The sequence below is a fragment of the Rhinatrema bivittatum genome, chromosome 3, assembly GCF_901001135.1.
Source record: "Rhinatrema bivittatum chromosome 3, aRhiBiv1.1, whole genome shotgun sequence".
NCBI lineage: Eukaryota > Metazoa > Chordata > Amphibia > Gymnophiona > Rhinatrematidae > Rhinatrema > Rhinatrema bivittatum.
In genome coordinates this window covers 233654992-233680859 of record NC_042617.1, presented here as the reverse complement: position 1 = coordinate 233680859, position 25868 = coordinate 233654992, and the positions used below count along the sequence as shown (strand labels likewise).

The 25868-nt window shown below is 47.0% G+C and overlaps 1 protein-coding gene across 1 annotated transcript in view; it reads right to left on the bottom strand.

The window, feature by feature from the left end:
- Positions 1-25868, bottom strand: part of LOC115087293 (anaphase-promoting complex subunit 1-like) — a 298244-nt gene that overhangs the window by 167805 nt on the left and 104571 nt on the right. Inside the window, exons 4-5 of the mRNA XM_029594311.1 lie at positions 17872-17958; positions 16937-17054 (exon numbers count right to left, since the gene is read on the bottom strand). Of these exons, the coding sequence (XP_029450171.1) occupies positions 16937-17054; positions 17872-17958 (205 nt within the window). The remainder of the gene's footprint in view (positions 1-16936; positions 17055-17871; positions 17959-25868) is intronic.

The window sequence follows — 25868 nt, the reverse complement described above, 5'->3', positions numbered from 1 at the left end:
AATAGTGTAGGGACTCGTCTGTTGCTATGGGAAAGTAGCCAATCATGTAATGACACATCATCTGCCTTTGTATGAATGTACAATAAAAGGAAGAGCCTCGTGAGGGCTCATCCCTTGCCCTTCTCTTCCTGCCTGCGATGAAAGCTGCCTCAAGTGTGTTCTTTGCCTCCATACTCTACAGATCCAGCTCAATTCTCTCTTACGGTCTGGCCATTGAGAGGGCTAGACTGAAGAAAAGAGGATACTCGGAGCCGGTAATAGATACACTCCTCCAAGCACGCAAGTTCTCCACATCACTGACATATATCAGGATCTGGAGAGTTTTTGAAGCCTGGTGCGACTCTCACAGCACCAATTCACATGCCGCTAAGATTCCTATCATTTTGGATTTCCTACAAGATGGACTTCAGAAGGGTCTGTCCCTCAGCTCCATCAAGGTTCAGGTAGCAGCGCTGTCTTGCTACGGTCCCAGGAGTGACGGCAACACCATTGCCACGCACCCAGACGTCTCACGTTTCCTGAAAGGAGTCAAACACATTCGCCCGCCACTGAAGTGGCCAGTGCCCCTGTGGAACCTCAACCTAGTGTTGGAATTTTTAGCGGGACCCGCCTTCAGGCCCCTTCGAGGCCTGTCTCTCCATTTGTTAACCTTGAAGATGGTGTTCTTGCTGGCTGTGTGTTCAGCATGCCACATCTCAGAGCTACAAGCACTGTCCTGCCGTGATCCATTTCCAGAATCACTCCAGAGGCTATCCATCTTTGCACGGTTCCTTCCTTCTTACCCAAAGTAGTCTCACAATTTCACCTCAACCAAACCATATCCTTGCCAACCACGGAAGGTTTGAAGAAGTCGGAAGAAGGTCGAATACTGCGCCATCTCGACATTGGCAGGTTGCTGTCCAGATACTTGGAAATGTCAGAAGCAGTACGAAAGACTGTTCGTCCTTCACAGCGGGAAGAAGCAAGTTGAAGCGGCCTCACGGCCAACCATCGCCCGCTGGATCAAAGAAGTTATCAAGGCGGCCTACGTAGAGGCAGGAAAACCACCACCTCTACAAGTCAAGGCTCATTCTACCAGAGCGCAATCGGCCTCTTGGGCAGAAACTAGGATGTTGTCGCCGGCAGAGATATTTAAAGCGGCGACGTGGTCCTCCCTCCATACCTTCTTCAGATTCTACCGTCTGGACGTCCAGGCCAGGGAGGACACAGCATTTGCGAGGGCAATCCTAAATGGACCTCGGGCAGCCTCCCGCCCAGTCCGGGAGTAGCTTTTGTACATCCCACTTGTTTTGAGTCCATCTGCTACATGCTAGGAAATGCAGAGATTACTTACCTGATGATCTCCTTTTCCTTAGTGTATGCAGATGGACTCAGCATCCCGCCCGGCTGCCGGTATACATGGGGATTCACCAACTCACGGTAAGCCATGTTTTCTTATATAGGGCATCCACCCTGCCGGGTGTCGACACCTTCCAGTTGAGAACACTGGCGGTCTCCAGCTACCATCAATTGGTCAGGGTAATCCTGTTCATTTAATCGATCGGTCAGTCACACATATATCCATAAAGCTTTTGCAAGGAAGATTACTGAATTGCTACACTTCCTGTGGGGATATATGTACCCGTGCTGACGTCAGATCCGTCTCCAACTGCTAGCATGAGCACACTATACCCACTTGTTTTGAGTCCATCTGCATACACTAAGGAAAAGGAGATTATCAGGTAAGTAATCTCTACATTGTGAGTCTTCTGAGGTCAATGAAATATTTTATAGTACCTGAATGTAATTTGCTTTGAAGTGCCTGAAAGTTGGAATATAAACCAAATAAATAAACAAACAAGCATATCAAACACAACCATACAAGATGGGATTCCCCAGAAGAGGGTTGCTTTTCAATTCTTGTGCTTTTTCTTTTTTTAGTGCAACTCATTGTTACTGTGCGAGAAGAGGTGTATTTATTTTAAAAATATTTCTTGAGTACAGATTATCCAAATACAGTATGTTGTCTGTGTGCGACTCCTGTTGCGTAAAAGTGTGAAGGAGTTTGTCAAATGCTTTCTGGAAATCCAGATACACTATACCAACTGGGTTCACATTTATTCACATTTTATTTAAACCCTCAAAAAAATGTAGCATTCTGGTGAGGCAAGACTTCCCTTGGCTAAATCCATGTTGGTTTTGTTCCATTAAACTATGCTTATCTATATGTTCAGTAATTTTGTTCTTTTTGATAGTTTCTACCATTTTGCCTGGCACAGACATTTTCTTTCAATGGTTTACCTTTCACTTTTACAAAGTAGGATGCAATAAGTTTTGCTTTCAATTCTTCCTGTAACCTCTCCAGAATAGGTTTCTGGAATTATAATTACTTGCTAAGCATTTCTGTGATATATGTTTTCAAAAATTCTGTCCAAAGCTTTTGTATAAATGACTGACAATCTGGCAGTGCTGGTAAAGCCAGAACAGTGTCTTATCTACTTGTTGTTGGAAGCCTCTCTGGTTGCAATTCTGGTGGAGATGATAAACTGCTTTCTGAAGTTGCTATATTTGCATTCCAAAACCTTTGTGCATTGATATAATTTGTGCTTTCTGTGCCCTTCTTTTCAGCATCAGCACCTCTGTACTGTGGCTACTCGACATCTAGTTTTGGATCCAATGATTCTGCACTTTGGTAAAGTGCATCTCCCATGCTGTCTTCACACTGGGGATTTTGAATCTTTATCCTTTAGTACCAGTTTTTCTCACAAAGTTTTTTTTTTTTTTTAAATTACGACTCTGCCAACAGGGATCGTCATTTTCTATGCCAATTCTTAGATCTTCCTCGTTCTAATGAGCTTGTAAGCTCATACTTGAGGACTTAGATGTTAGCACCCATGGAGACATTCTGCCACAAGAGTTGCAAGCGGAACTATCATAATTCAGTTGTAGGCATCACAAGCACAGGAGATGTAGGTCCACCATAGCCATTTTGTGCCAGCATCTTTCACAGGATTTAAAAGGGTTTTTTCCTTTCTTGTCCAAAGAAGATTTTCCAAAAGACTTTTTTTAGATTACTCTTTTGTTTGTACTTTTTTTTTTTTTTTTTTTAACACCAAAAAACACGGTGATGACAGAGGAGAAAGAAGTTTGACTGCGAAATAGACAAAAAAAGACTGAGGTGTGTGATGATGGCAATGCAGGAACTCCCGCGCATATTCAGATGATGCACTTAAACTTTCTGACAGGTCAATACAGTAAAGTGGGGCCGCTGTTACCCCGCTCCTAACCCACTTTCTACTCACTTTCCGGCCGCGTTAGCCCTTCCTGCGATACACTATCCCCTTTAACCGATTCTTACCGCCTCTTTAAATCACCGGGTAAACCCTTCCGCACGCGGCATGTATATTACAAGTAAACGATCGAATTAGCTATTCCCTCCCATACAGTAACACGCGCCCCGACTATCGCTATTTTACTCTGCCGTTTTGTCACGCGTTTAACCTGCTAACTTACCGCCTACCCTTACCCTGCGATAGAGGCAGGGGTAAGGGTAGGCGGCAAACTTTCCCCCAAAAGGAAACCTCTAAAAACCTAAAATCCCCTCCTCCCGAAGCGACTCGACATTACTTTTTGTTGCTTTCTTACTTTTTTTGTTGATTTCAGCTCCTTCCCTTCTCTGCCGCCCTCCGGAGGGGGCAGCCGGCGGTGAAAGCGGCGAAAGCGTTTCCCCCCCCCCCCCCCGCGCAGGTCCCGGTTCTCCTGGCTCGGCCCTCATCAAATTGTGAAGTCAGGTGAGAGCCCACTGTTCTGTGCTTTTCAGCCCCTTCCCTTCTCTGCTGCCCTCTGGAGGGGGGAGCCGGCGGCGAAAGCGGCTTGCAGCGTTCCCCCCTCGCGCAGGTCCCGGTTCTCCTGGCTCGGCCCTCATCAAATTGTGAAGTCAGGTGAGAGCCGACTGTTCTGTGACCTCTCCAGTCACAGCGTGAGCGGAGCGAAGTGTACTTTCATTGGCCTGAGCGCCCGTCAATTTGGGCGCTCCAGCCAATGAAAGCACATAGACGGGCACGCGTGACATCACGGCGTGCGTCACACAGAACAGTGGGCTCTCACCTGACTTCACAATTTGATGAGGGCCGAGCCAGGAGAACCGGGACCTGCGCCGGGGGGAACGCTGCAAGCCGCTTTCGCCGCTGGCTGCCCCCTCCGGAGGGAGGCAGAGAAGGGAAGGGGCTGAAAAGCAACAAAAAGTAAGTTGGCACATGTGGAGCCGCTTCGGGAGGAAGGGATTTTCGGTTTTTAGGTTTTCATGGGTTAAAGTTGGGATCCACTTCCTGGTGCCTGTCATTTCAAATGTCATTTGAAATGACAGGTAGCAGCGCACCCAGGATACTGTATAGGCGCTGTATTAAGCGCCTATACAGTAAAATGGGTTGCGCGGGCCTAACGCTTCGCCTAACGCTTCGCAGACGCGGCTTGCATTTGCAAGCAATTTAAATAATCGAGCGGTATGTGATCAGAACTGTGCGTGCGGCAAACGAGGGTGCGCCCGGCACTGCTGCACTCTTTCTAACGCAGCCTTACTCGATCGACCCGTGAGTTAGGAGATGACTGACAGTGCCACCCATCTTGTGTGGCTGTGTTTGTTTTGCTTGTCCATGGAGAAACTAATTAGCCTTTCATAAAAAGGTTAAAACCTAGCTCTATCCTTGGTAACTGCAGGAGGTAATGTGACATGGTTGGAATGATCTATGCAGGTGGGCTGATTCGTTAAGCTACTATTTTGTGTTCTTATCCTGTATTGTTTGATTTTTGTCCTTTTGTTTGTTTCATGATTGTACATCACTCGGTTGGTTTTATTGTTTACTGCCTTGGCCAGATTTTATTAAGATTGGAAGGCAATCTATAGAAATTCTGAAATAAACAAATATTGACCACAGGAAAAAGCAGAGTTGCTTACCTGTAACAGGTGTTCTCACAGGACAAGGATGTTAGTCTTCACATATGGGTGACATCATCAGGATGGAGCCCAATCACGGAACACTTTTGTCAAAGTTTCTAGAATTTGACTGGCACCTACTGGGCATGCCCAGTATGGCATTAACCCTGCATCCAGCAGGGGTCCCCCTTCAGTCTCATGTTTAGCAAGAAGTATGTGCGAAAAATAAAATAAATCGCAAGCGAACCCAACTCCGCGGGGTGGCAGGCGGGTTTCGTGAGGACTAACATCCTGCTGTCCTGTGAGAACACCTGTTACAGGTAAGCAACTTTGCTTTCTCACAGGACAAGCAGGATGGTAGTCCTCATACATGAGTGAGTAGTGAGCTGAGGATGCCCGAGCAATGCACCAAATGCACCCAAAGACAAGCAACAGGCACAACAACAGGGGTGGATTTGGGTAGGAGGGCATCCTGAAAACCCTGAACGGGTCGCTGGTAGGATGTTGGGTAGTTAAGCTGAGAATAAGTTTCGTAGGACAGACTGGTCAAAAATGGAATCTTGCCGGCCAGCTTTATCCAAGCAATAATGGGCTGCGAAGGTATGGAGAGAGCTCCAGGTCACAGTCTTACATATATCAAAAAGTTTTATTTATTTTTATTTATCGAGTTTTATATACCGTCGTTCGGTATCGCCATCACAACGGTTTACAAGATTCGATCGGTATCTGATGTATTACAAATGTGGAGCATGGCACCAAACGAAGGTCTGCCACTGAGGTTGCCACGGCCCTAACAGAGAATGCTTTCACATGGTCTTGTAGCGGAATGCCTGCTTGCTGGTAGCAAAAGGAGATGCAGTCCACCAACCAGGAGGAAAGGGTCTGTTTTCCCACTGGATTTCCCAATTTGATGCTATCGAAAGAAACAAATGAGTGGACTTCCTGTGGGCTTACATGAGCTCCAGATAAAAGGCTAGGGCACGTTTGCAGTCCAGGGAATGTAGAGCCTTTTCTCCTGGGTTTGAATGGGGCCTTGGAAAGAAAGTAGGTAAGATGATGGATTGAGTAAGATGAAATTCCGACACTACCTTTGGTAAAAACTTAGGGTGTGTACAGAGGACCACTCTGTCATGTAGAATTTTAAAGTAAGGAGGGTAGATGACTAATGCCTGTAACTCACTAACTCTGCGAGCGGATGTTAAAGTGAGAAGAAAAAGTACTTTCCAGATGAGATAGCGGAGATCACAGGAGTGGAGAGGCTCAAACAGAGGTTTCATGAGCCGCCCTAAGACCAAGTTAAGGTCCCAAGTGGGGGTCGGAGGGCGCAATGGAGGTTTCAGGTGGAGCAAACCTCTCATGAAGAGTGTGACTAAGGGCTGTGTTGAAATAGAGACATCTCCTACTCTGTTGTGGAAAGCAGCTACCGCATTGACATGCACTCTTTTAGAGGAAGTTTTCAGGCCTGATTCTGACAGATTGCAGAGATAGTCCAGAAACTTCACAGTGGAACAAGTGAAGGGGTCTATGGACATGGATGTGCACCAGACCGTAAACCTTTTCCACTTAGAACGATAAGAGCGTCTCATGGAAGGTTTTCGTGAAGCTACCAGGACTCGGGATACCGATTCCGAAAGGTTAAGGGGTTGGAGCATTAACCTTTCAACATCCAGGCCATCAGGGATAGGGCCTGGAGGTTGGGGTGGCGAAGGCACCCGTCATTCTGAGTTATCAGAAGCGGATCCTCTCCTAGAGGGATGCGCCAGCGAACTGACTTGGCGTGGCCAGTGAAGGGCTATCAGAATCTTTAAGCCCTTGTCCCTTCGTAACTTCACGAGAGTCTTCGATATGAGTGGAAGTGGAGGGTACGCGTAGATGAGACCGCTGGACCATGAGAGGGTGAAAGCCTTCCTCGGCTGCTACTTTGCGGTTGTGGATGGACGCAAAGAGGTCTATTTTTGGATACCCCCAATGTTGGAAGATTGTGTCAGCTACCTTAGAGTTGAGAGACCATTCGTGCGGATGGAAGGTTCGACTCAACTTGTCCACTAGAACATTGTCCACGCCCGCCAAGTAGGTCGCTCTGAGGTACATTGAGTGGGAAAGAGCCCACGCCCATATCTGTGCAGCTTCCTGAACCAGAAGGTAGGAGCTCATTCCCCCTTGCTTGTTACCAGAAGGTAGGAGCTCATTCCCCCTTGCTTGTTGATGTACCACATCACCACCTGGTTGTCGGTCTGAATCAGGATGGCCTTGTTTGAGAGGCAATCCTGAAAAATTCTGAGGGCATATCTGATCGCCCAAAGCTCCAGGAAATTTATCTGATGTTTGGCTTCTTCTGGAGACCAGGTTCCCTGAGTCTGGAGGCTGTCAACATGAGCAAGCCAACCTAGTGTAACAGGTAAACCAATCCCTGTGGGAAGACTCCTTGTGGCCAAGTGGTGTCAGTAAAGTCGTGGCAACAAGTTTGTTGTTCAATACACAGGAATATAGTTTACCATTAAATTATAAAGGAACAACTTCACTATTATAATACTAATATTTTACTTTTATTTCTACAGAATTTGCTTTTATAACAGATCAAATGTTACAAATGAAACCCTATATAAACTGAATCATATAAAACAATACAATATAGCAATTTATATCGAATAAGTAACTACATATTGTTTTTACTTTAGATTTTTCCAAAAGATAATTATTAATAGTCTCTTGATATAATTATCTGGTACTTTGTTTCAACTTTTTCTCTCTTAGTAAAGATAACAACACAGTCCATATACAAAAGATTGATGGGTTGTCTTTGTTTTCTCTTCCTTCTTGCTATAAGAATTATTTTAATTATGAGCTCAGGCCTGGCTATCACTATAGTGCTTAAGCAAAGTTACTTATCTGTTCTTGTACATTCTCTTTTGTTGCTGGCCAGTTATATCTTCTTTCTTTCTTCTTCTTCCTACTATCCTCCCTGTAAGCAACTCAAAAAAATAAGACTAACTCCCTAAACCGCTCCTCGATCTTCCGAAAGCTTGGTCTGAAATGTACCCTAATGTGAATGTCTTTGTTGACTTATTGAAACTTTGTTTGTACTAACTATATTAAAATAAAGAAAAATTATTATCCCTAACTCTAAAGTTACAGAACAGCTAATATTCAACATTCACACATTTCTTTTTTTTTTTGTTTGTTTTTTTTTACTATCCCTTACTAAAGTGACAATAATACGCAGAGTCACATAAATTATTTTAACTAAACCTATATAAACTTACTTAAATTGTAATGAAAATCATTACATTCACACTTCCCAAACTTTTTTCAATCATTCTTAGCTGTTCTGATATTTATTTCTACTTTCCTATACTTAGTAGGCCTTAAGTGAAGAGAACTCAGTCAGCAGTTCCTCTCCATTCAATGGCCAGCTCCTAACTGACTTACTCTATTAACTGTCACTTGCTATCATTGCAAGGTTATCCCTGCTCTTGATGAAGTCATTCCATCAAATAGTTCTGGGAGCTAATTGTTTCTCCCTTTTAATATTGTCTGTTAGTTCCTTTTTTAATTGTTATTACATACTGATTTTCTTGTTTAATTTTAGGTAGCTTTGTTGACTTTTAATAGATCACTAATTTTAAATTCAGTCTTTGTGCCTTAACTAGTTTTAATACTCTTACATTGGCCCCTTTTCTCGTATCTAAGGAAGCCAATGACACGTGTCCCTAGATACATCACCTACTAGCTTGGTTATAGGGATTAACGTTAAGCTGATGATGATGCGCCTGACTATACTATGTTTTCTGGGGGTTGCAGTCTATACCAATTGCTCTTTTTAGAAACGTTTTTCTTTTCTTTTTATTTCCATAAAACATTTCCTTACTTTTAAAAAATTGTCTACTATTTAGTTTTCCTTTATTTATTAGTACCTTTTAATATGTACTTAGGTATTGAATAAAATTTATATTTTTTGTAATTTAAATTTTGTTGGTCTTGGAATTCTTATTTTTATTGTCTTGTACACCTTAGCTTTTTCTTTAAAGGTTTCTGCTTGTAATTTCCTTTCCTGTTTAACCCCCTGTGTCTAAAAATAACTATTACAAATAGAATAATTAAAAGCTTTTTGCTACATTTGTACAAGTCAATAACCTTCCCTAACCTGCATGCTACTCTTATTTCAGTTTAACATTGACTAATTTTCCACTAAATTGGTCCCCCCCCCCCCTTCAGAAATCGTGAGAGGTTCATGACGTTACTAGTAACTGTCACTGCAACTTGCCTGAACTTTTTACTTCTCTCCCTTAGGCTTCCCTGATCCTGAGTCTCAGCACAACTTTAAAAAAAAAAAAACAAAACTTTACAGCACTCACCAGAGACTGCTTCATCAGTGGCAGTGACAACAGTGGGGAAAGGTTTCTTTCATCTTCCTTTCTGTGTCTGAGGAGGTGGGAGAAAGATGCTCCAACAATAGCAGCCCTTTTTAAAATTACTGCTGACCATTACCGGTCAGTTAAATCCTCCCATTCCTGCTTTTATTCTTTGTTTCTGTCACCACTCCCAGCCTCTGCTCTCAGTGATGGCAGCCATGCTTCTTGTTCAATGTTGTTGCTTGTGATCTGAAGGTTAATTTATTCACTGCACTACTTCCTCTTTGTGTACACAGTGTCAGTTACAGGCATCCCTCTTGTATCTCCTGTGGCTCCCGTAATCAAGGCAGTCTTCCTCCCCCTTGTGCTGGGTATGTCAGATCAGGATAGTACTTCCTGCTTGAGACATTTTTCTCCCTTCACGGTTTATTTATTTATTTTTTTGGGCTTGGTCTGCTTCAGCAGTGAGTAGATTAGTGACAGCTCTTTTCAGTGTTCTGGGTAGCGTTGTAATTTGGCCTGTCCTTTCATATTCCCAGTTGCTTATCACTCTCTCTGTTTATTTTTCTTAATCACAGTAATAAGGTTCTCCTTATCTCAGCACCTTCCCAGCTTCAGCTCCCAGCCTCTGGCAGTTCTTTGCAGCACAGCAGAACGCTGTCTTCAGCCCCTGCCCTGCTGCTGTCACTGCCCCTGGCTCTCTCATCACAAGCTGCAATCACCTCACAATGACTTTCAGGATCAGGTAAGTCTTTATTTTAAAAAATGTTATTTAGGATACTCCCTTTACACTAGGTTGGAGACGTCCGTTGTCAGGATAATTTGAGGTTCTGGAATTTGAAAGGGAAGGCCTTGAAGAAGATTGGAGAGCCACATCCACCAGGCCAGCGATATGCGGAGCTTCTTGGTAACGTGGACAATGCAGGACATTGAATGATAAGCCTGAAACCACTGGGACTTCAGAGTCCATTGCATGACTCTCATGGCGAGGCATACCATTGGCTTGACATGTACAGAGGATGCCATGTGACTCAGCAATATGAGGAAATGACGAGCTGTCGTGTAATCTCGATCCTGGAGGCATTGCGCTAGGGACATGAGAGTACGAGCTCGATCCTGAGGGAGGAATGCTTTCGCCTGCGTGGTGTCCAGGTTGGCTCCTATGAAGGATAGGGCTTGAGATGGAACTAGGCTGGACTTGGGATAGTTGATCAGAAACCCGAGAGACAGCAATGTATGGAGAGTTAGACATAAGGAGGCTAGTGCGTCCTTTTGAGTCGGAGCCCTTATCGGCCAATCGTCGAGATAAGGGTAGACATGGACGCCCTGACACCTCAGGTAGGCCGCGACCACTACAAGGCACTTGGTAAAGACTCGAGGTGCGGATGCTAGGCCGAAGGGCAGTCCCCGGTACTGGAAGTGCCGGGGGCCGACTAGGAATTGAAGGAATTTGCGGTGAGACGAAGTGATCGTGATGTGTGTGTGTACGCGTCTTGAAGATCCAGAGAGCAAAGCCAATCTTCTCTTTACAGAAGAGGAAGTAGAGAGCTCAAGGTTACCCATCCTGAACTTTTCCTTCTGTAGATACTTGTTTAAGGCACGCAGGTCCAGGATTGGACGAATGCCTCCTGACTTTTTTGGAATGAGGAAATACCTAGAATAGAACCCTTGCCCCTGCTGGAAAAGGGGCACCGGTTCTATCGCCTGGGATTTCAGGAGGGTTGAAACCTCCTCCTCCAGTAGTCGGATGATTCCCAAGTCGGCCGAGGTGGGGAGTCTGCTGGTACAGACAGTAAGTTGAGGTGGTAACCTTGAGTCAGTACAGCAAGTACCCACTGATCTGAAGTGATCGTGTGCCATAATTTGGTGAAGTGGCACAACCAACCGCTCACGGGTACGGATGATAGAGGAGGTTGGCTTATGCTCTCCAGCAAGGAGTCAAAATCCAGCAGCTGGGCCCGGTGGAGGAGCTGGCTGAGTTTTCTGAGGCCTGGATTGTCTGGCCTGACATTTTTGGTAAGGTCTGGAGGGGCAACCTCGAGTAGCAGGAGGATAATATCTCCGTGGCTTGAAGGACGGCCGCTTAGAGTCTCCTTGGAATGTCCTTTTAGAGGTGGCCAGAAAATCAGAAGGCACCGACGAAAGCTGGCGTAGGGTCTCATGGTGGTCTTTGAGCTGTGCTACAGTCTCCTGGATTTTGTCCCCAAAGAGATTATCTCCAGCGCAGGGCAAGTCAGCCAACCAGTCCTGTACTTCTGGTCTTAAGTCAGAGGACTTCAGCCAGGTCCATCTTCGTGCACTAATCCTTGCTGCAGACACCCTAGAAGCAGTGTCAAAAATGTCATAGGCAGCACGGATGTCATGCTTGCCAGCATCTAGACCCTTCTGAGCCAGGGTATTGAGTTGATCCTGAAGCTGGTCGGGTAAAGACTCAGAAAATTCTTGGATCTTTTTTAATAGGTCCCTGTTATACTGGGTCATGTATAACTGGTAGGAAGCAATGCGAGAAATAAGCATTGAGCCATGGAAAACACGACAGCCGAATGCATCCAGGGACCTCTGTTCTTTCCCTGGAGGTATGGAAGAATGAGGCTTAGAACGTCGTGCCTTTTTCTGGGCTGATTCTACAACCACAGAATGGTGATCCAGCCATGGTTTTTGGAAACCAGGGGCTGTCTCTATCAGGTAGGTGGCATCTGTTTTTCGATTCACCGGTGGTACAGATCCTGGATGCTCCCAATTCCTCTTCAACAAGTCCAGGAGGACTTCATGAATGGGTATGGACGTGATCTCCTTGGGTGCATCTACGAATTGGAACACTTCAAGCATCTTGTGTCTGGAGTCTTCTTCCGTCTGAAGTTGGAATGGTATGGCTTCAGACATTTAAGAACATAAAAACATAAGAAAATGCCATACTGGGTCAGACCAAGGGTCCATCAAGCCCAGCATCCTGTTTCCAACAGTGGCCAATCCAGGCCATAAGAACCTGGCAAGTACCCAAAAACTAAGTCTTTCCTTTATAAAACTAAGTCTTTCCTTTATAAAACTAAGTCTTTCCTTTATAAAATTAATAAAGGACAGGTCCGCTGGAGGAGAACGTCTTCTCTCCTCAGGGGGAGATGGCTCTGAAGGTAGATCATCAGAATCCTGGGAAGAATCATCTGTCCAAGGATCGTAAGGCTGATTGCCTGCTCCCATAGGATCTCCAGAGGGAAGTAATCGTGCTATTCCTGAAGGATCAGGTCTAGGCACTGATGGCATCGGTGGAGGCACCAATTGAGGACGATGCGGTATCGATGGTATCGGTGATATCGATGGGCGAATCGGTGGCTAGATCCCAGACGGCCCGGGCATAGGTTCCGGCCTCGGTGCTTCCTCATCGTCCAATGACAAAGGAATCGGGGTGGAAGGCGGACATACCAGTATCCTTGGTTCCACCAGTGGAAGGACACCAATCAACGCATCCAGCCTACCGAGTAGCGGTGCGAGCACCGTGGGAATCGGGTCGGCGACTGGAGCTGGCATCAGTGCTGGCATCGATGGAGGCTGGAAGCCCTGCAGTGCCTTTTCGATGGCCTCTTGGATCATCCTATCCAATTCCTCGCGAAAGCCTGGGGTGTGGAACCCCAGCTCCGGAGTAGGAGGCAGCACTGGCGTAGGCCGGAAGGTCCACCGGTGAAAGTGGAGTCGTGGCTCCCTGCACCAATGAAGGTGGGGAACGCCTCGGTGACCCAGTCGAGAGGAGGGTGGGGCCTTCTCTGGACAGGATTTGTCGGTGGCTCTGTCGATGCCAATGCTGAGGGCTTGCCTGGATCAGCGGACTGAGTCTTCCGATGACGGTATCAACGCTTTTCACGATGTTCTCCTCGGTCCTTCTCCGGAGCCGAAGAGGAAGAAGTCGATGCCTTCGAAGTAGTTGTTGCCGGGTGGACATCACCAGTGTCTCGCTGCTGGCGAGAGGTCGATGGCACCGGCTCAGACGACGTCAAAGCGCTCGATGGAGTCGGTGGCTTGGCCTGAAAAAGAAACTCCATCTTCTCTGTGCGGGCCTTTCGGCCCTTCGGTGTCATTTGGGCACATTTGGTACAAGTTAAGATGTCGTGGCCCGACCCCAAACACAACACACAGACCTTATGCGGGTCTGTGATGGTCATTGTCCGAGGTCAATCGGGGCACAGACGAAATCCCGACACCATGGCTTCGACAAAAATTTAGCCGCGGTGCGGTCAATGGTCGGTAGGCCCCGAAGGGAAAACTCGATGGGAATTGACCACAAATGAGGGTAAAGCCTTACCTTACAACCGCGGACTACGGAATCGATAGGGGGACCCCTATGGGGTAGAATATTTTTGAAATATTAGAAATAAGTTCCGTGCGGAAAATTCTTGTCAGGAATCTCTAGAGAGCTCCTTAACCCACGTGGCTACTGCTGCGCGGAAAAAAGAGACTGAAGGGGGACCCCTGCTGGATGCAGGGTTAGTGCCATGCTGGGCATGCCCAGTAGGTGCCAGTCAAAGTTCTAGAAACTTTGACAAAAGTGTTCCGTGATTGGGCTCCATCCTGCTGATGACACCCATATGAGAGAACTACCATCCTGCTTGTCCTATGAGAATTGGTTCTTACCTGCTAATTTTCATTTCTGTAGTACCACAAATCAGTCCAGACCGCTGGGTTATGCCTCCCTTCCAGCAGATGGAGACAGAGAAAAACTTGCAGGGCACCACCTCTTAGACTGGTGTGCCACCTGCGATCCTTCAGTATAATCAATACCATAGCAGAATGAACCAAATTTGAGAACTAATGACTAGACCAAAAAACAGCCCAACAGTAAACTTTGAAACTATGTACATGTAAGGAGTACAGTTTTGGACATTTTTGATATTCTCTTTCTCTTCAATATACTCTGCAGATAAAAACAACAGCTGCCAATGAAAAGGACAAAATATATACTGAGCAGACTCTCCAGACCAGAATACCCTGGGCGGGCATCTTGACTGATCCGTGGTAGTACAGAAACGAAAATTAGCAGGTAAGAACCAATTTTCCTTTCCCTATACGTACCCGGATCAGTCCAGACCGCTGGGATGTACCCGAGCTGCCCTACGTGGGGTGGGACCTGGAGAGTCCCGCTCGAAGAACACTGCTGCCAAAAGAGTCGACATCCGGGGCCCAGACGTCCAAACGGTAATGCTTAGCAAAGGTGTGTAGGGACTTCCAAGTAGCCGCTCTGCAACTCTCTTGCAGTGAGACAAACTTACTCTCTGCCCAAGATGCCGCCTGAGATCTGATCGAATGAGCTTTTAGACCATCCGACACTGCCCGTCCGTGACATATATATGCCGAAGCTATAGCTTCCTTCAAACATCCCCACAGCATCCCCAGACGGAGCTGCGATGAGGGAAGTAAAATTTAGTAAAAACAAGTACCTCCGGAGACCTGCGACAGCTAAGTGTTTTTTTGTTTTTTTTGTACTTTGCACACAAACATCCAGGGGAAAGCAAATGTTGCTTACCTGTAACAGGTGTTCTCACAGGACAGCAGGATGTTAGTCTTCACGAAACCCGCCCGCCACCCCACGGTATTGGATTTGTAACGTTTTATTATTTTATTTTTCGGCACTGCCTGTAGCTTTCAAATAAGACTGAAGGGGGACCCCTGCTGGCTGCAGGGTAGTGCCATGCTGGGCATGCCCAGTAGAGGCCAGTCAAAGTTCTGGAAACTTTGACAGAAGTTTTCCGTGATTGGGCTCCATCCTGTGATGTCACCCACATGTGAGAACTACCATCCTGCTTGTCCTGTGAGAATGAATTGTCCCTGGGTCTAGGTTTTGTAAATGCAGGTCTCACCAGAGGAATGAAAATGTCTCTGGGCTGTTAGGGGGAGGGACCGGCCCACCAGTAAATCCCCCTACTCATTGGTCTGAAGGACAAGCTCCGAGCAATCAGGGTCTCAGGGTCCCCAACCCCAGCCGTGCCTGCTACCAAGGGGGATAGGCTCCAACCCCTTGGAAGGACTTGTACTCCTTTCCTCTTTTTTTTTAAACTGATTGATCTAGCCAGAGGAAGAATTAAAGGCACAAGAACCTTCCCAACTGAAGGGTAACTTTTTTTTTTTTTTTTTTTTAAAAGGATCAGGACCGCAGGTTCTGCCACCTTCATCTGCTGGAGACAGAGAAATACTGAAGGATCGCAGGTGGCACACCAGTCTAAGAGGGGGTGCCTTGCAAGTTTTTCTTCTGTCTCCATCTGCTGGAAGGGAGGCATAACCCAGCGATCTGGACTGATCTGGGTATGTACAGGGAATGCTTAATTCTAAAAGCCCTTCACTCTTCCAGGAGCTTGGCCACAGCCACACAGGCTGTCAGAGGAAAATAACTTAAGCAACTGGTGACAGATAGCACCAAAAGGTGCTTTCAAAGCCACTTCCTTGCCACAACTCCAAAGTCTCACACACACACACCCCCCACCCCCATACACTCACACATGCATACACCCACTCTATACACTTCTATACCTCCACACATGCCTATACACAGAGACACAACTACATACCAGCTCCAATTCATCATACACCTCCACTCACCTGCCACATACCCATAACTCCCATATATACTCCTACATATCTCCACTTGACCCCTACTCCTTCTATGCCCCCACTGACCCCCCACCAAAAATTCCTACATATCCACCACATACACATTGCTACACTCACACAAGCCATACATATAAGCTCCCATACACTTCTACACCTCCAGATCTCACCACACAAATCCACAACCAACACATTCCTACACTCACCCTGCACACCTCACCCATCCCTCCATACCAATACTCCAGCCATTCCTATACATACACTCCTCTACACACATCCCACCTACACCCTCCAATAACAACCGCATCCTTATTTTCCTCTAAAATACTTCCATCACAACCCACCACACACTCACACTCCACAACTACCCACACACCTTCTATAAATCTATGTAGGAAAGCATTCCCAAAGCCATGCCTCTGAATTATTTCCCTACTTGCTTTTTTGATGGTATGAAAGCAACAGACCTAACAAGCTTTCCTTGGCTGTAGTTAAGATGTATCACTTGTGCACCATACTAGAGTACGCTTATCTCCATGCATTCTCACCCTCCTCCCACAAAAAAAGGCTTCCAGGTTTTTCCAACTCCAACTATTCTGTGACCTAGTAGATGCCAATAAAAAACTAAGTACTTCTATCCACATAATTCTTCCTGGAAGTTTCTTTGAAGATGTCGAGCATGTTTAACCAAAAAAAGAAAGCAAGCTTGCTATCTTCAATAGAGAGGCAATGTTTTCTTTCCAAATTAACTAGGGTATATATCCGTTTCTAAAGTGTCACTCTGTTTTTCTAAAACCTACAGAATTCAGTGGGCCTCAGTGAGATATAGAAAGATCTTCTGTGTCAAGGTATGGCAATAATGTAGGCCCCTAACATTTCAGGGTGTCAACATTTCAAATTTTCAACAAGATAAAACATTTGTTCTAAAATACTCATTTCAAAAAGTAGTGATAGGACCTTTGCTAGCTATATCAACAAAGTTATGTATTAATATGACATTGCTAAATGTAAGTGAGGAAATGCTTTGAGATAAGATGATCAATAATTCACTTTTGGATGTATCATCATAGCTAGCCAGTACCTTATATGTAACCTCCATTAACACATAGCATGGAGTGTTTGCATCTACATCAACAGGCACGAGGAGCCGGGGCTCAGCTGCAAGGACATACAGGTGTCTTAAGGCCTGAAGGTGATACCTGTTTACATAAAATACAGGGAAAGGTTAACAACAGTGAAGACAGAGAAAAGACTGAATATTTATGTTGCCTTCCAGCTAAAAAGAAGCACCCTTGTATAAACTATAGAGGGGCTTGGGCTACTAGGTTAGCATGTACATTAAAACAGGGAGTCTTGCTTGTTACTAGTATTACATATTCTGCTGAATCATTCTGCAAGCATAATTAATGAAACAAATCGAACAAATCAAATTTAATGTTTGTAAATTTCATACAAAAATCGTAAAAATTAATCCTCCCCTTTCCTTCCCAAAAAATCCTAAACAAAATATACCATGGCAAAAAAACCCTTTCCTTAAACTTAGAAAACAGAACAGGCTGGCCTGTTGGCTCCACAGCACTGCTGTGCAATGCAATATAGAAGAGCTGTGTTTGACACCCAGGCCAGGACTATGCTCTCTGGGGCTGGGGGTGCTACAGAGGCAGCAGTCACAACTTTTGAGAGGAGTTTGTCATATATACAGAGATCTCCTTATATATTCATTCCTTAAGAATTTTTCTCACATACACTGAACATTAGAATGATACCATTCTATGAAAAGGATCTTTACAAGACTAGAAAAAAAAAAGTTAAGAAAATCCATCATCTACAAAACTTAGGAAAAAATTGAGTATCATGTGCATACCTTTTATTCCAAAAAAATGAAAAATATAAATTAGAACAAAACAGAAATACTTAAGACCAACAAAGCCAAGTGAAATGCAATTGATTTTTTAAGCTGCTGCTCTAAAATTATCAGAGCTAAAAATCTTAGCAAAGTACAGTTATAAAACTCACCTGTTATCTGTGCTGTGAACAGGGAAGTGAGGGTAAAGTGCACAAAGAACAGCAGCAATTGAAGAATCTGATGTACTCAAAGAGTATCTGTAGGGGAAAAATATGTATTATAACTACTGCTCCTTGTCAAATAAAATTAAAATCACCGACAGCCCGTTTGTTGACCCTTATCTTATGTATCAGTGTGGACTAACACAGCAATTGATCTGCTTTACTCGTGCTGTTCGCACAAACCAAGAAATATGGGCTATAATGGAGATAGCAATAAAAGACATGTCATGCTATATGCTAGCTAGGAGTTCTGTTTCTCATACGGTATAACATAAGAACATAAGAAATTGCCATGCTGGGTCAGACCAAGGATCCATGAAACCCAGCATCCTGTTTCCAACAGAGGCCAAACAAGGCCACAAGAACCTGACAAGTACCCAAACACCAAGAGGATCCCATGCTACTGATGCCAGTAATAGCAGAGGCCATTCCCTAAGTCAACTTGATTAATAGCAGTGAATGGATTTCTCCTCCAAGAACTTATCCAAACCATTTTTAAACCCAGCTATACTAATTGCACTAACCATATACTCTGGCAACAAATTCCAGAGCTTAATTGTGCGTTGAGAGAAAAAGAAATTTCTCTGATTAGTCTTACATGTGCTACTTGCTAACTTCATGGAGTGCCCCCTAGCTTTCTGTTATCCGAAACTGTAAATAACCGATTCACATCTACTCGTTCAAGACCTCTCATGATTTTAAAGACCTCTATCATATCCCCTCCTCAGCCGTCTCTTGTCCAAGCTGAACAGCCCTAACCTCTTCAGCCTTTCCTCACAGGGGAGCTGTTCCATCCCCTTTATCATTTTGGTTGCCCTTCTCTGACCCTTCTCCTTCGCACAGTATTCAAGGTGTGGTCTCACCATGGAGCGATACAGAGGCATTATGACATTTTACATTTTATTAACCATTCCCTTCCAAATAATTCCTAACATTCTGTTTGCTTTTATGACTGCTGCAGGACCAGTGACGTAGCCGAATTGATTTTTTGGGTGGGCACAAGGTTAACATGGGTGGGCTGTAGGCATGCAGGTCTGAGACCTACTAGTTGTTTTCTTATTGATAAATAATGCCATATACTGCACCCTGCAATGGCTTTCTAAGAAAATTGCAACAGCCATTGTGTATCATATGAAACTTTAAAATAATTTACCTCAATTATTTCAAGCACTTACCAGCATTAAAAATTCCTTATTAATAAGAATTTATTTTATATTTATCGCAGTTTATAAATGCACAAGTATATCATGTAAAAGCAAAGAAAACAATCAGATCCAATCATGTAATAAAAGAAAAATTAATATATTCTTTCATGAACCATTTTTGTAAAAAGCTAGAAATCTTCATAAATACAATAAATGTAGAGATTACTTACCTGATAATCTCCTTTTCCTTAGTGTATGCAGATGGACTCAGAACAAGTGGGTATAGTGTGCTTGTTCTAGCAGTTGGAGACGGATCTGACGTCAGCACGGGTACATATACCCCCACAGGAAGTGAAGCAACTTAGTAATCTTCCTTGCAAAAGCTGTTATGGATATATGTGTACTGACCGATCAAGTAATTAATGAAACAGGATTCCCCTGACCGATTGATAGTAGCTGGAGACCGTCAGCGCTCCCAACCGGAAGGCGTCGACACCTGGTAGAGCGGACGCTCTCATGTAAGAAATGACATGCCTTACCTGGAATTGATGAAACCCATGTATACCGGCAGCCGGGCGGGATGGTGAGTCCATCTGCATACACTAAGGAAAAGGAGATTATCAGGTAAGTAATCTCTACATTTCCTAGCGTGTAGCAGATGGACTCAGAACAAGTGGGATGTACAAAAGCTACTCCCGAACTGGGTGGAAGGCTGCCTGAGGACCGCGTAGGACTGCCCTCGCAAATGCTGTGTCCTACCTGGCCTGGACGTCCAGACGGTAAAATCTGGAGAAGGTATGGAGGGAGGACCACGTCGCCGCCTTACATGTCTCCGCGGGCGACAGCATCCTAGATTCTGCCCAAGAGGCCGCCTGCGCTCTGGTGGAATGAGCCTTGACCTGCAGAGGCGGTGACTTCCCGGACTCTACGTAGGCCGCCCTGATAACTTCTTTGATCCAGCGGGCGATTGTGGGCCGAGAGGCCGCCTCCCCTTGCTTCTTCCCGCTGTGAAGGACGAATAGATGGTCCGTCTTACGTATTGTTTCTGTCATGCCCAGGTATCTGGACAGCAATCTGCCGATTTCGAGATGGCAGAGCAAGCGCCCTTCTTCCGACTTCTGCAAACCTTCCGTGGTAGGCAAGGATATGGTTTGGTTGAGATGAAACTGTGAGACTACTTTGGGTAAGAAGGAGGGAATCGTGCGAAAATGGATTGCCTCAGGAGTGATTCTGAGAAAGGGATCACGGCAGGACAGCGCTTGTAGCTCCGAGATGCGACGTGCTGAACACACAGCCAGCAAGAACACCATCTTCAAAGTTAGAGAACGGAGAGACAGGCCCTGGAGGGGTCTGAAGGTGGATCCCGCGAGGAAATCCAAAACTATGTTGAGGTTCCACAGGGGCACTGGCCACTTCAGTGGCAGACGAATGTGCTTGACTCCTTTCAGGAAGCGGGAGACATCTGGGTGCGTGGCAATGGTCTTGCCATCCCTCCTGGGACCGTAGCAAGACAGCGCAGCCACCTGAACCTTCATGGAGCTTAGGGAGAGACCCTTCTGAAGCCCATCCTGCAGGAAATCCAGAACAATAGGGATTGTGGTCGCATGTGGATTGGTGCCATAAGTGTCGCACCAGGCTTCAAATACTCTCCAGATCCTTATATAAGATAGTGATGGGGAAAACTTGCGGGCTCGGAGGAGTGTATCTATCACCGGCTCCGAGTAACCTCTTTTCTTCAGTTTAGCCCTCTCAATGGCCAGACCGTAAGAGAGAATTGAGCCGGATCCTCATGGAGGATGGGACCTTGACGTAGCAGGTCCCTGAGAGGAGGCAGGGGAAGGGGCTCCCCTGTCAGTAGTCTGCTCATGTCCGCGTACCAGGGTCTTCTTGGCCAGTCTGGTGCCACTAGAAGAACTAGGCCTCTGTGCCTCTGAATCTTGTGTATAAGGGCGCCCAGCAGGGGCCACGGCGGAAAGGCGTATAGCAGGGTCCCTGGAGGCCATGGCTGAACCAGGGCGTCAATCCCGAGAGAGAACGGATCTCGCTTGCGGCTGAAGTATTTGGGTACTTGAGCACTGGACCTGTCCGCTAATAGGTCCATGTCCGGACTCCCCCACTGATCCACAATCATCTGGAAGGCTGTGGGGGACAGCTGCCATTCTCCCAGATTTAGGCTTTCCCTGCTGAGGAAGTCTGCCGCGGTGTTGTCCCTTCCGGCAATGTGGACGGCGGAGATGTCCTGGAGATTCGCCTCTGCCCAAGCCATCAGCGGGGCTATCTCTAGGGACACCTGTTGGCTTCTGGTTCCGCCCTGTAGGTTGATGTATGCCACCGTTGTGGTGTTGTCGGACATCACTCTGACTGCTCTGTTCTGCAAGTCTGTGAGCAAATCGCAGGCAGGCTAAACGGACTGCCCGTGCCTCTAGGCGGTTGATGTTCCACCCCGACTCTTCTCTGTTCCACCGCCCTTGGGCGGTGAGCTCTTCGCAGTGTGCTCCCCATCCGCTCAGGCTGGCATCTGTGGGGAGCAGGGTCCACGTGGGGAAGGACATCTTTGACCCCCTGCTCGTGTGGTCGGACTGCAACCACCACCGTAGCTGGGTCCGCACTCTGGCGGGTAGAGGTAGATGCACGGAGTAATTCCGGAAGTGTGGGCTCCATCGAGAGAGGAGGGAGCATTGCAGTGGTCTCATATGGGCCTGCGCCCATGGTACCACTTACAGGGTGGATGCCATGAGACCGAGAACCTGCAGGTAATCCCAAGCTATGGGCTGGCTGGTTCCCATCAAGGACTGTAGACGAGTCTGGAGCTTTAACCTTCTCTTGGTGGTTAGGCTGACTTTGTCTGCCTGGGTGTCGAACCGGACTCCCAGGTATTCCAGTGATTGGGAAGGCTGTAGGCAACTCTTGTTTAGGTTGACTACCCATCCCAGGCTTTCCAGAAGGGAGATCACTCTGTTGGTTGCCCGATGGCTCTCCTCTCGTGATTTCGCCCTGATCAGCTCAGACGGGATTCCTTCCCGTCTGAGCGCCGCTGCTACCACTACGATCACCTTGATGAAGGTCCGCGGCGCCGTGGCTAACCCGAAGGGCAAAGCCCGGAATTGGAAGTGTCGTCCCAGAACCTTGAAGCGTAGGTAGCGCTGATGATCCCGATGAATCGGGATATGCAGGTAGGCTTCTGACAAGTCTAAGGCCGTGAGGAATTCCCCTGGCTATACTGCGGTCTTGACTGAGCGCAGAGTTTCCATGCGAAACCTCGGGACCTTTAAGTATCGGTTGACTGACTTGAGGTCCAAGACGGGTCGGAAAGTGCCCTCTTTCTTGGGTACCATGAAATAAATGGAATAGTGCCCAGAATCCATTTCCCAGGCAGGTACTGGGATTATGGCTTTCAAGGACATGAGCCTCGCCAGGGTAGCTTCCAATGCCGCCTTCTTGTGGATTGGACACGGAGATTCCACAAACCTGTCCGGAGGGATGTGATGGAAGTCCAGATAATACCCCCTCTCGGATGATGGCGAGGACCCACTGGTCCGACGTAATCTCGACCCATCTGGGGTAGAAGAGGGTTAACCTACCCCCTATGGCTTCGCCCCCCGGATGGATCGGCTGATTCTCATTGTGAGGTGCGGCCGGGACCTGAACCCGAGCCGGCTCCCCTCTTGTGTTGCTTGGTCCGAAAGGACTGGGTCCTGGCCTGAGGACGAGGTGCCTGGTAGTGACTCCTGTAGGGAGTGAAGCGTTGGGAGCTTCTACCTCTGGAGGGCCTCGGAAAGGTGCGCTGGTTCCTCTTGGACCTATCTTACGGCAGTTGAGATACTGGAGAGGCGCCCCATGTGCTGGACAGTTTATATAGGTCGCTGCCGAACAGAAGAGAACCCTTGAACGGCATTCTAGTGAGGCGTGTCTTAGAAGGAGCATCGGCTGACAAGTTCCGTATCCAGAGCTGCCTCCTGGCTGCTACTGAGGATGATACCCCCTTAGCTGTCGTACGGACTAGGTCGGAGGCGGCATCCGTGAGGAACGAGAGAGCTGACTCCATGTCCGATGCCGGGGCATTGTTCCTGACCTGTGACAAACAGGAACGCGTCACCACTGTGCAGCAGGTTGCAATCCGCAGAGACAGAGCTGCCACCTCAAAGGTTTGTTTCAGGATGGCGTCCAGGCGTCGGTCATGAGCCTCCTTGAGGGCCGCCCCCCCCCCCCCACTGGAATGGTAGTGCACTTGACCACAGCGCTAACTATGGCGTCCACCTTGGGGCATGCCAGCATATCCTTGATTGCCGGGTCCAGGGGGTACACATGCCAGACAGGGCCCGACCCCCTTTGAATGAGGCCTCCGGCGCATTCCACTCCAAATCGATCAGCTGTTGTGCCGCTTGCAGGAAGGGGAAATGGCGGGCCGTTGGACGAAGACCCTCTAGCAGGGGGTTCTGATTGGATGCTTCCATGGTACTGGGGCCTGGAATAGCCAACTCCGTCAGGCACTGAGAAACCAGGTCAGAGAGATCTTTCTTGGGGAAGAACCGCCTCATAGTTCGATATGGCTCTATCCCCGAGGGACGTTCCCCCTCCTCGGGGAGTCCGGACTCGTCCTCCGAGACATCAGGATCCGCATGTGCCGGACTGCCCGGAGGCGGGTGCCCGCGATAAGGGCGAGAGGGTCCGGGGGCAGGGGCAGCCGGGGCAGCAGGGCCTGGACGGGAAGCCGACTGCATCTGTACAAAGGCGTGAATACCCTTAAATAAGTCCACCCAGGAAATGGAAGCGGTCTCTAGCCGTCGGGGTACCAGGTCCCCCAGGATTCCTGGCTGTTCGAGACGGCCCGCTAGATCCGGGGTGGCCCCTGGGGAACTGTCGGTAAACCTCGGTTCAGACTGGTCCTGGCCCGAGGCTCCCACGGCCTCCTCACATTGGGCACAAAGGGAGTCTGCCTCCTCGCTCTGTGTGGCTCTAAGATGGCATGCAGAGCACAGGCCAAGAGCTTTTACGCCGGATCAGGAGGTGCCGCCTCTGGAGACGCCGGGGCGTTTTAAGTGTTCCATCACGTCTTGCGAATGCAGGGCGCCGGCGCTTATGCAATACGCTGCCCTCAATAATATGCGGTCAGCAATATGCGCTCAATAATATGCAATATGCGCTCAATAATATGCGCTCAATAATATGCAATATGCGCTCATTAACATGCGCTCAATAATATACGCTTAACAATAGCTCAATAGCATACGCTTAGCAAAGCTGCATTGAGCGCCTATCAACAGGCACCACACATTGAGGTTCAGGTATTGAGCGCACACATCCGTGTGCGCTCAATACCTGAACAAGGCAGACAAATGGCGACCTCCAAGGCGTGCCGCATGCAGGCAACGCCGCCGATCCTCGTACCTCGGAGACCAAAAATAAGAGATGTACGCCTTACCTGATCTTTCGCGCTTCCCGACTGTAACCCAGGCGGTCTCCGGCTGCAGTGGGAGAGGGGAAATACCTTCACCGCCGTGCTCGAGGAAGTGCACCCGCTGCCTCTAAACCGCCGAACTCGACTCGCTCGGGGTTAAGTCCTCGCCGGGACCGAGGCGCCTCTCAGCCACGCCCGAGCCCTTCTCGCTCGGGGGCTAGATCCCTGCCGCGGTTCGGCCACCGGACCGAGGCGTAGACCTCCGAGGGATCACGGAAATCACCTCGGGAAACTCAACTGGGGGAGGGACCTGAGGGTATCACCGCAGGAGTGCGGGGCTCGTCTTCTGGTATCTTCTCAGAAATTTAGAAAGTAGAAAGTAGAATTGGAAAACACGCTCAGCGAGCGTGCAGGCACTCCAAACTGCTTTGGAGATGGAAATTACTAAGTTGCTTCACTTCCTGTGGGGGTATATGTACCCGTGCTGACGTCAGATCCGTCTCCAACTGCTAGCACGAGCACACTATACCCACTTGTTCTGAGTCCATCTGCTACACGCTAGGAAAATATAATTAATCATCAGAACAGGTGCAGCGCAGAGCTAGGACAATTCACATTACAACTAACATGAAAAAGAAATTCAAATTCTGGTGTCACCTCAGCAAAACATAACCCTCCACTGCTATTTCGTGAAGTAACGGAAACTCCTGCAAAGAAAGTGACATCTAGAACCTTGCCATACCATACAGTCACAGCACTGACTCTCAGGATTCAAATAACAGCAACCTTATGAAAAAGCAAATTCTACACCAGGCCCTACAACATTAATACATCACCTACTGGAATAACAGAACAAGCTGGACTACTACTACAGAGAAACTACACGCTAGCAGAAATACTGCATTTCATAAAACAGAGTCCGATCTTTACCTAATATAGAAATAAGAGACTACAAATTAGAAACAGAAACATGCAGATAAAACCAAAATAGAAAGCCTGAGAAACTAAAGTCTCTGAACAGTGTAATACTAAAGAAAGAGCAAAAGACAAAAATATAAGAAATGCACATTCCCAAAGATGGCATATGTAGTTTGCTCAATGCCAAAAAACACAAAAGGTATCGCCAAATTTTCTTTCCAAAAATGTTCTTCACCTTTAGTCAAATCAGTATTGTAAAATAAAAATTTTTTAGTGGAAAATGGGACTGCATCAGCAAGCCTGTGACGGCCTGCTCAGTACCTTACCGAGCCGTCCGGTCTTTTCAATCATTTGCATCCCGTCATACACCATCCGGTGCTTTTTAACAAAATGATGATATGGATATTTTTATCAATATGTAAATCTGTACTTTCTGTAGATCTCGTAGTATTAATGATGACTCTTAGGATTATAATACAGAAGAC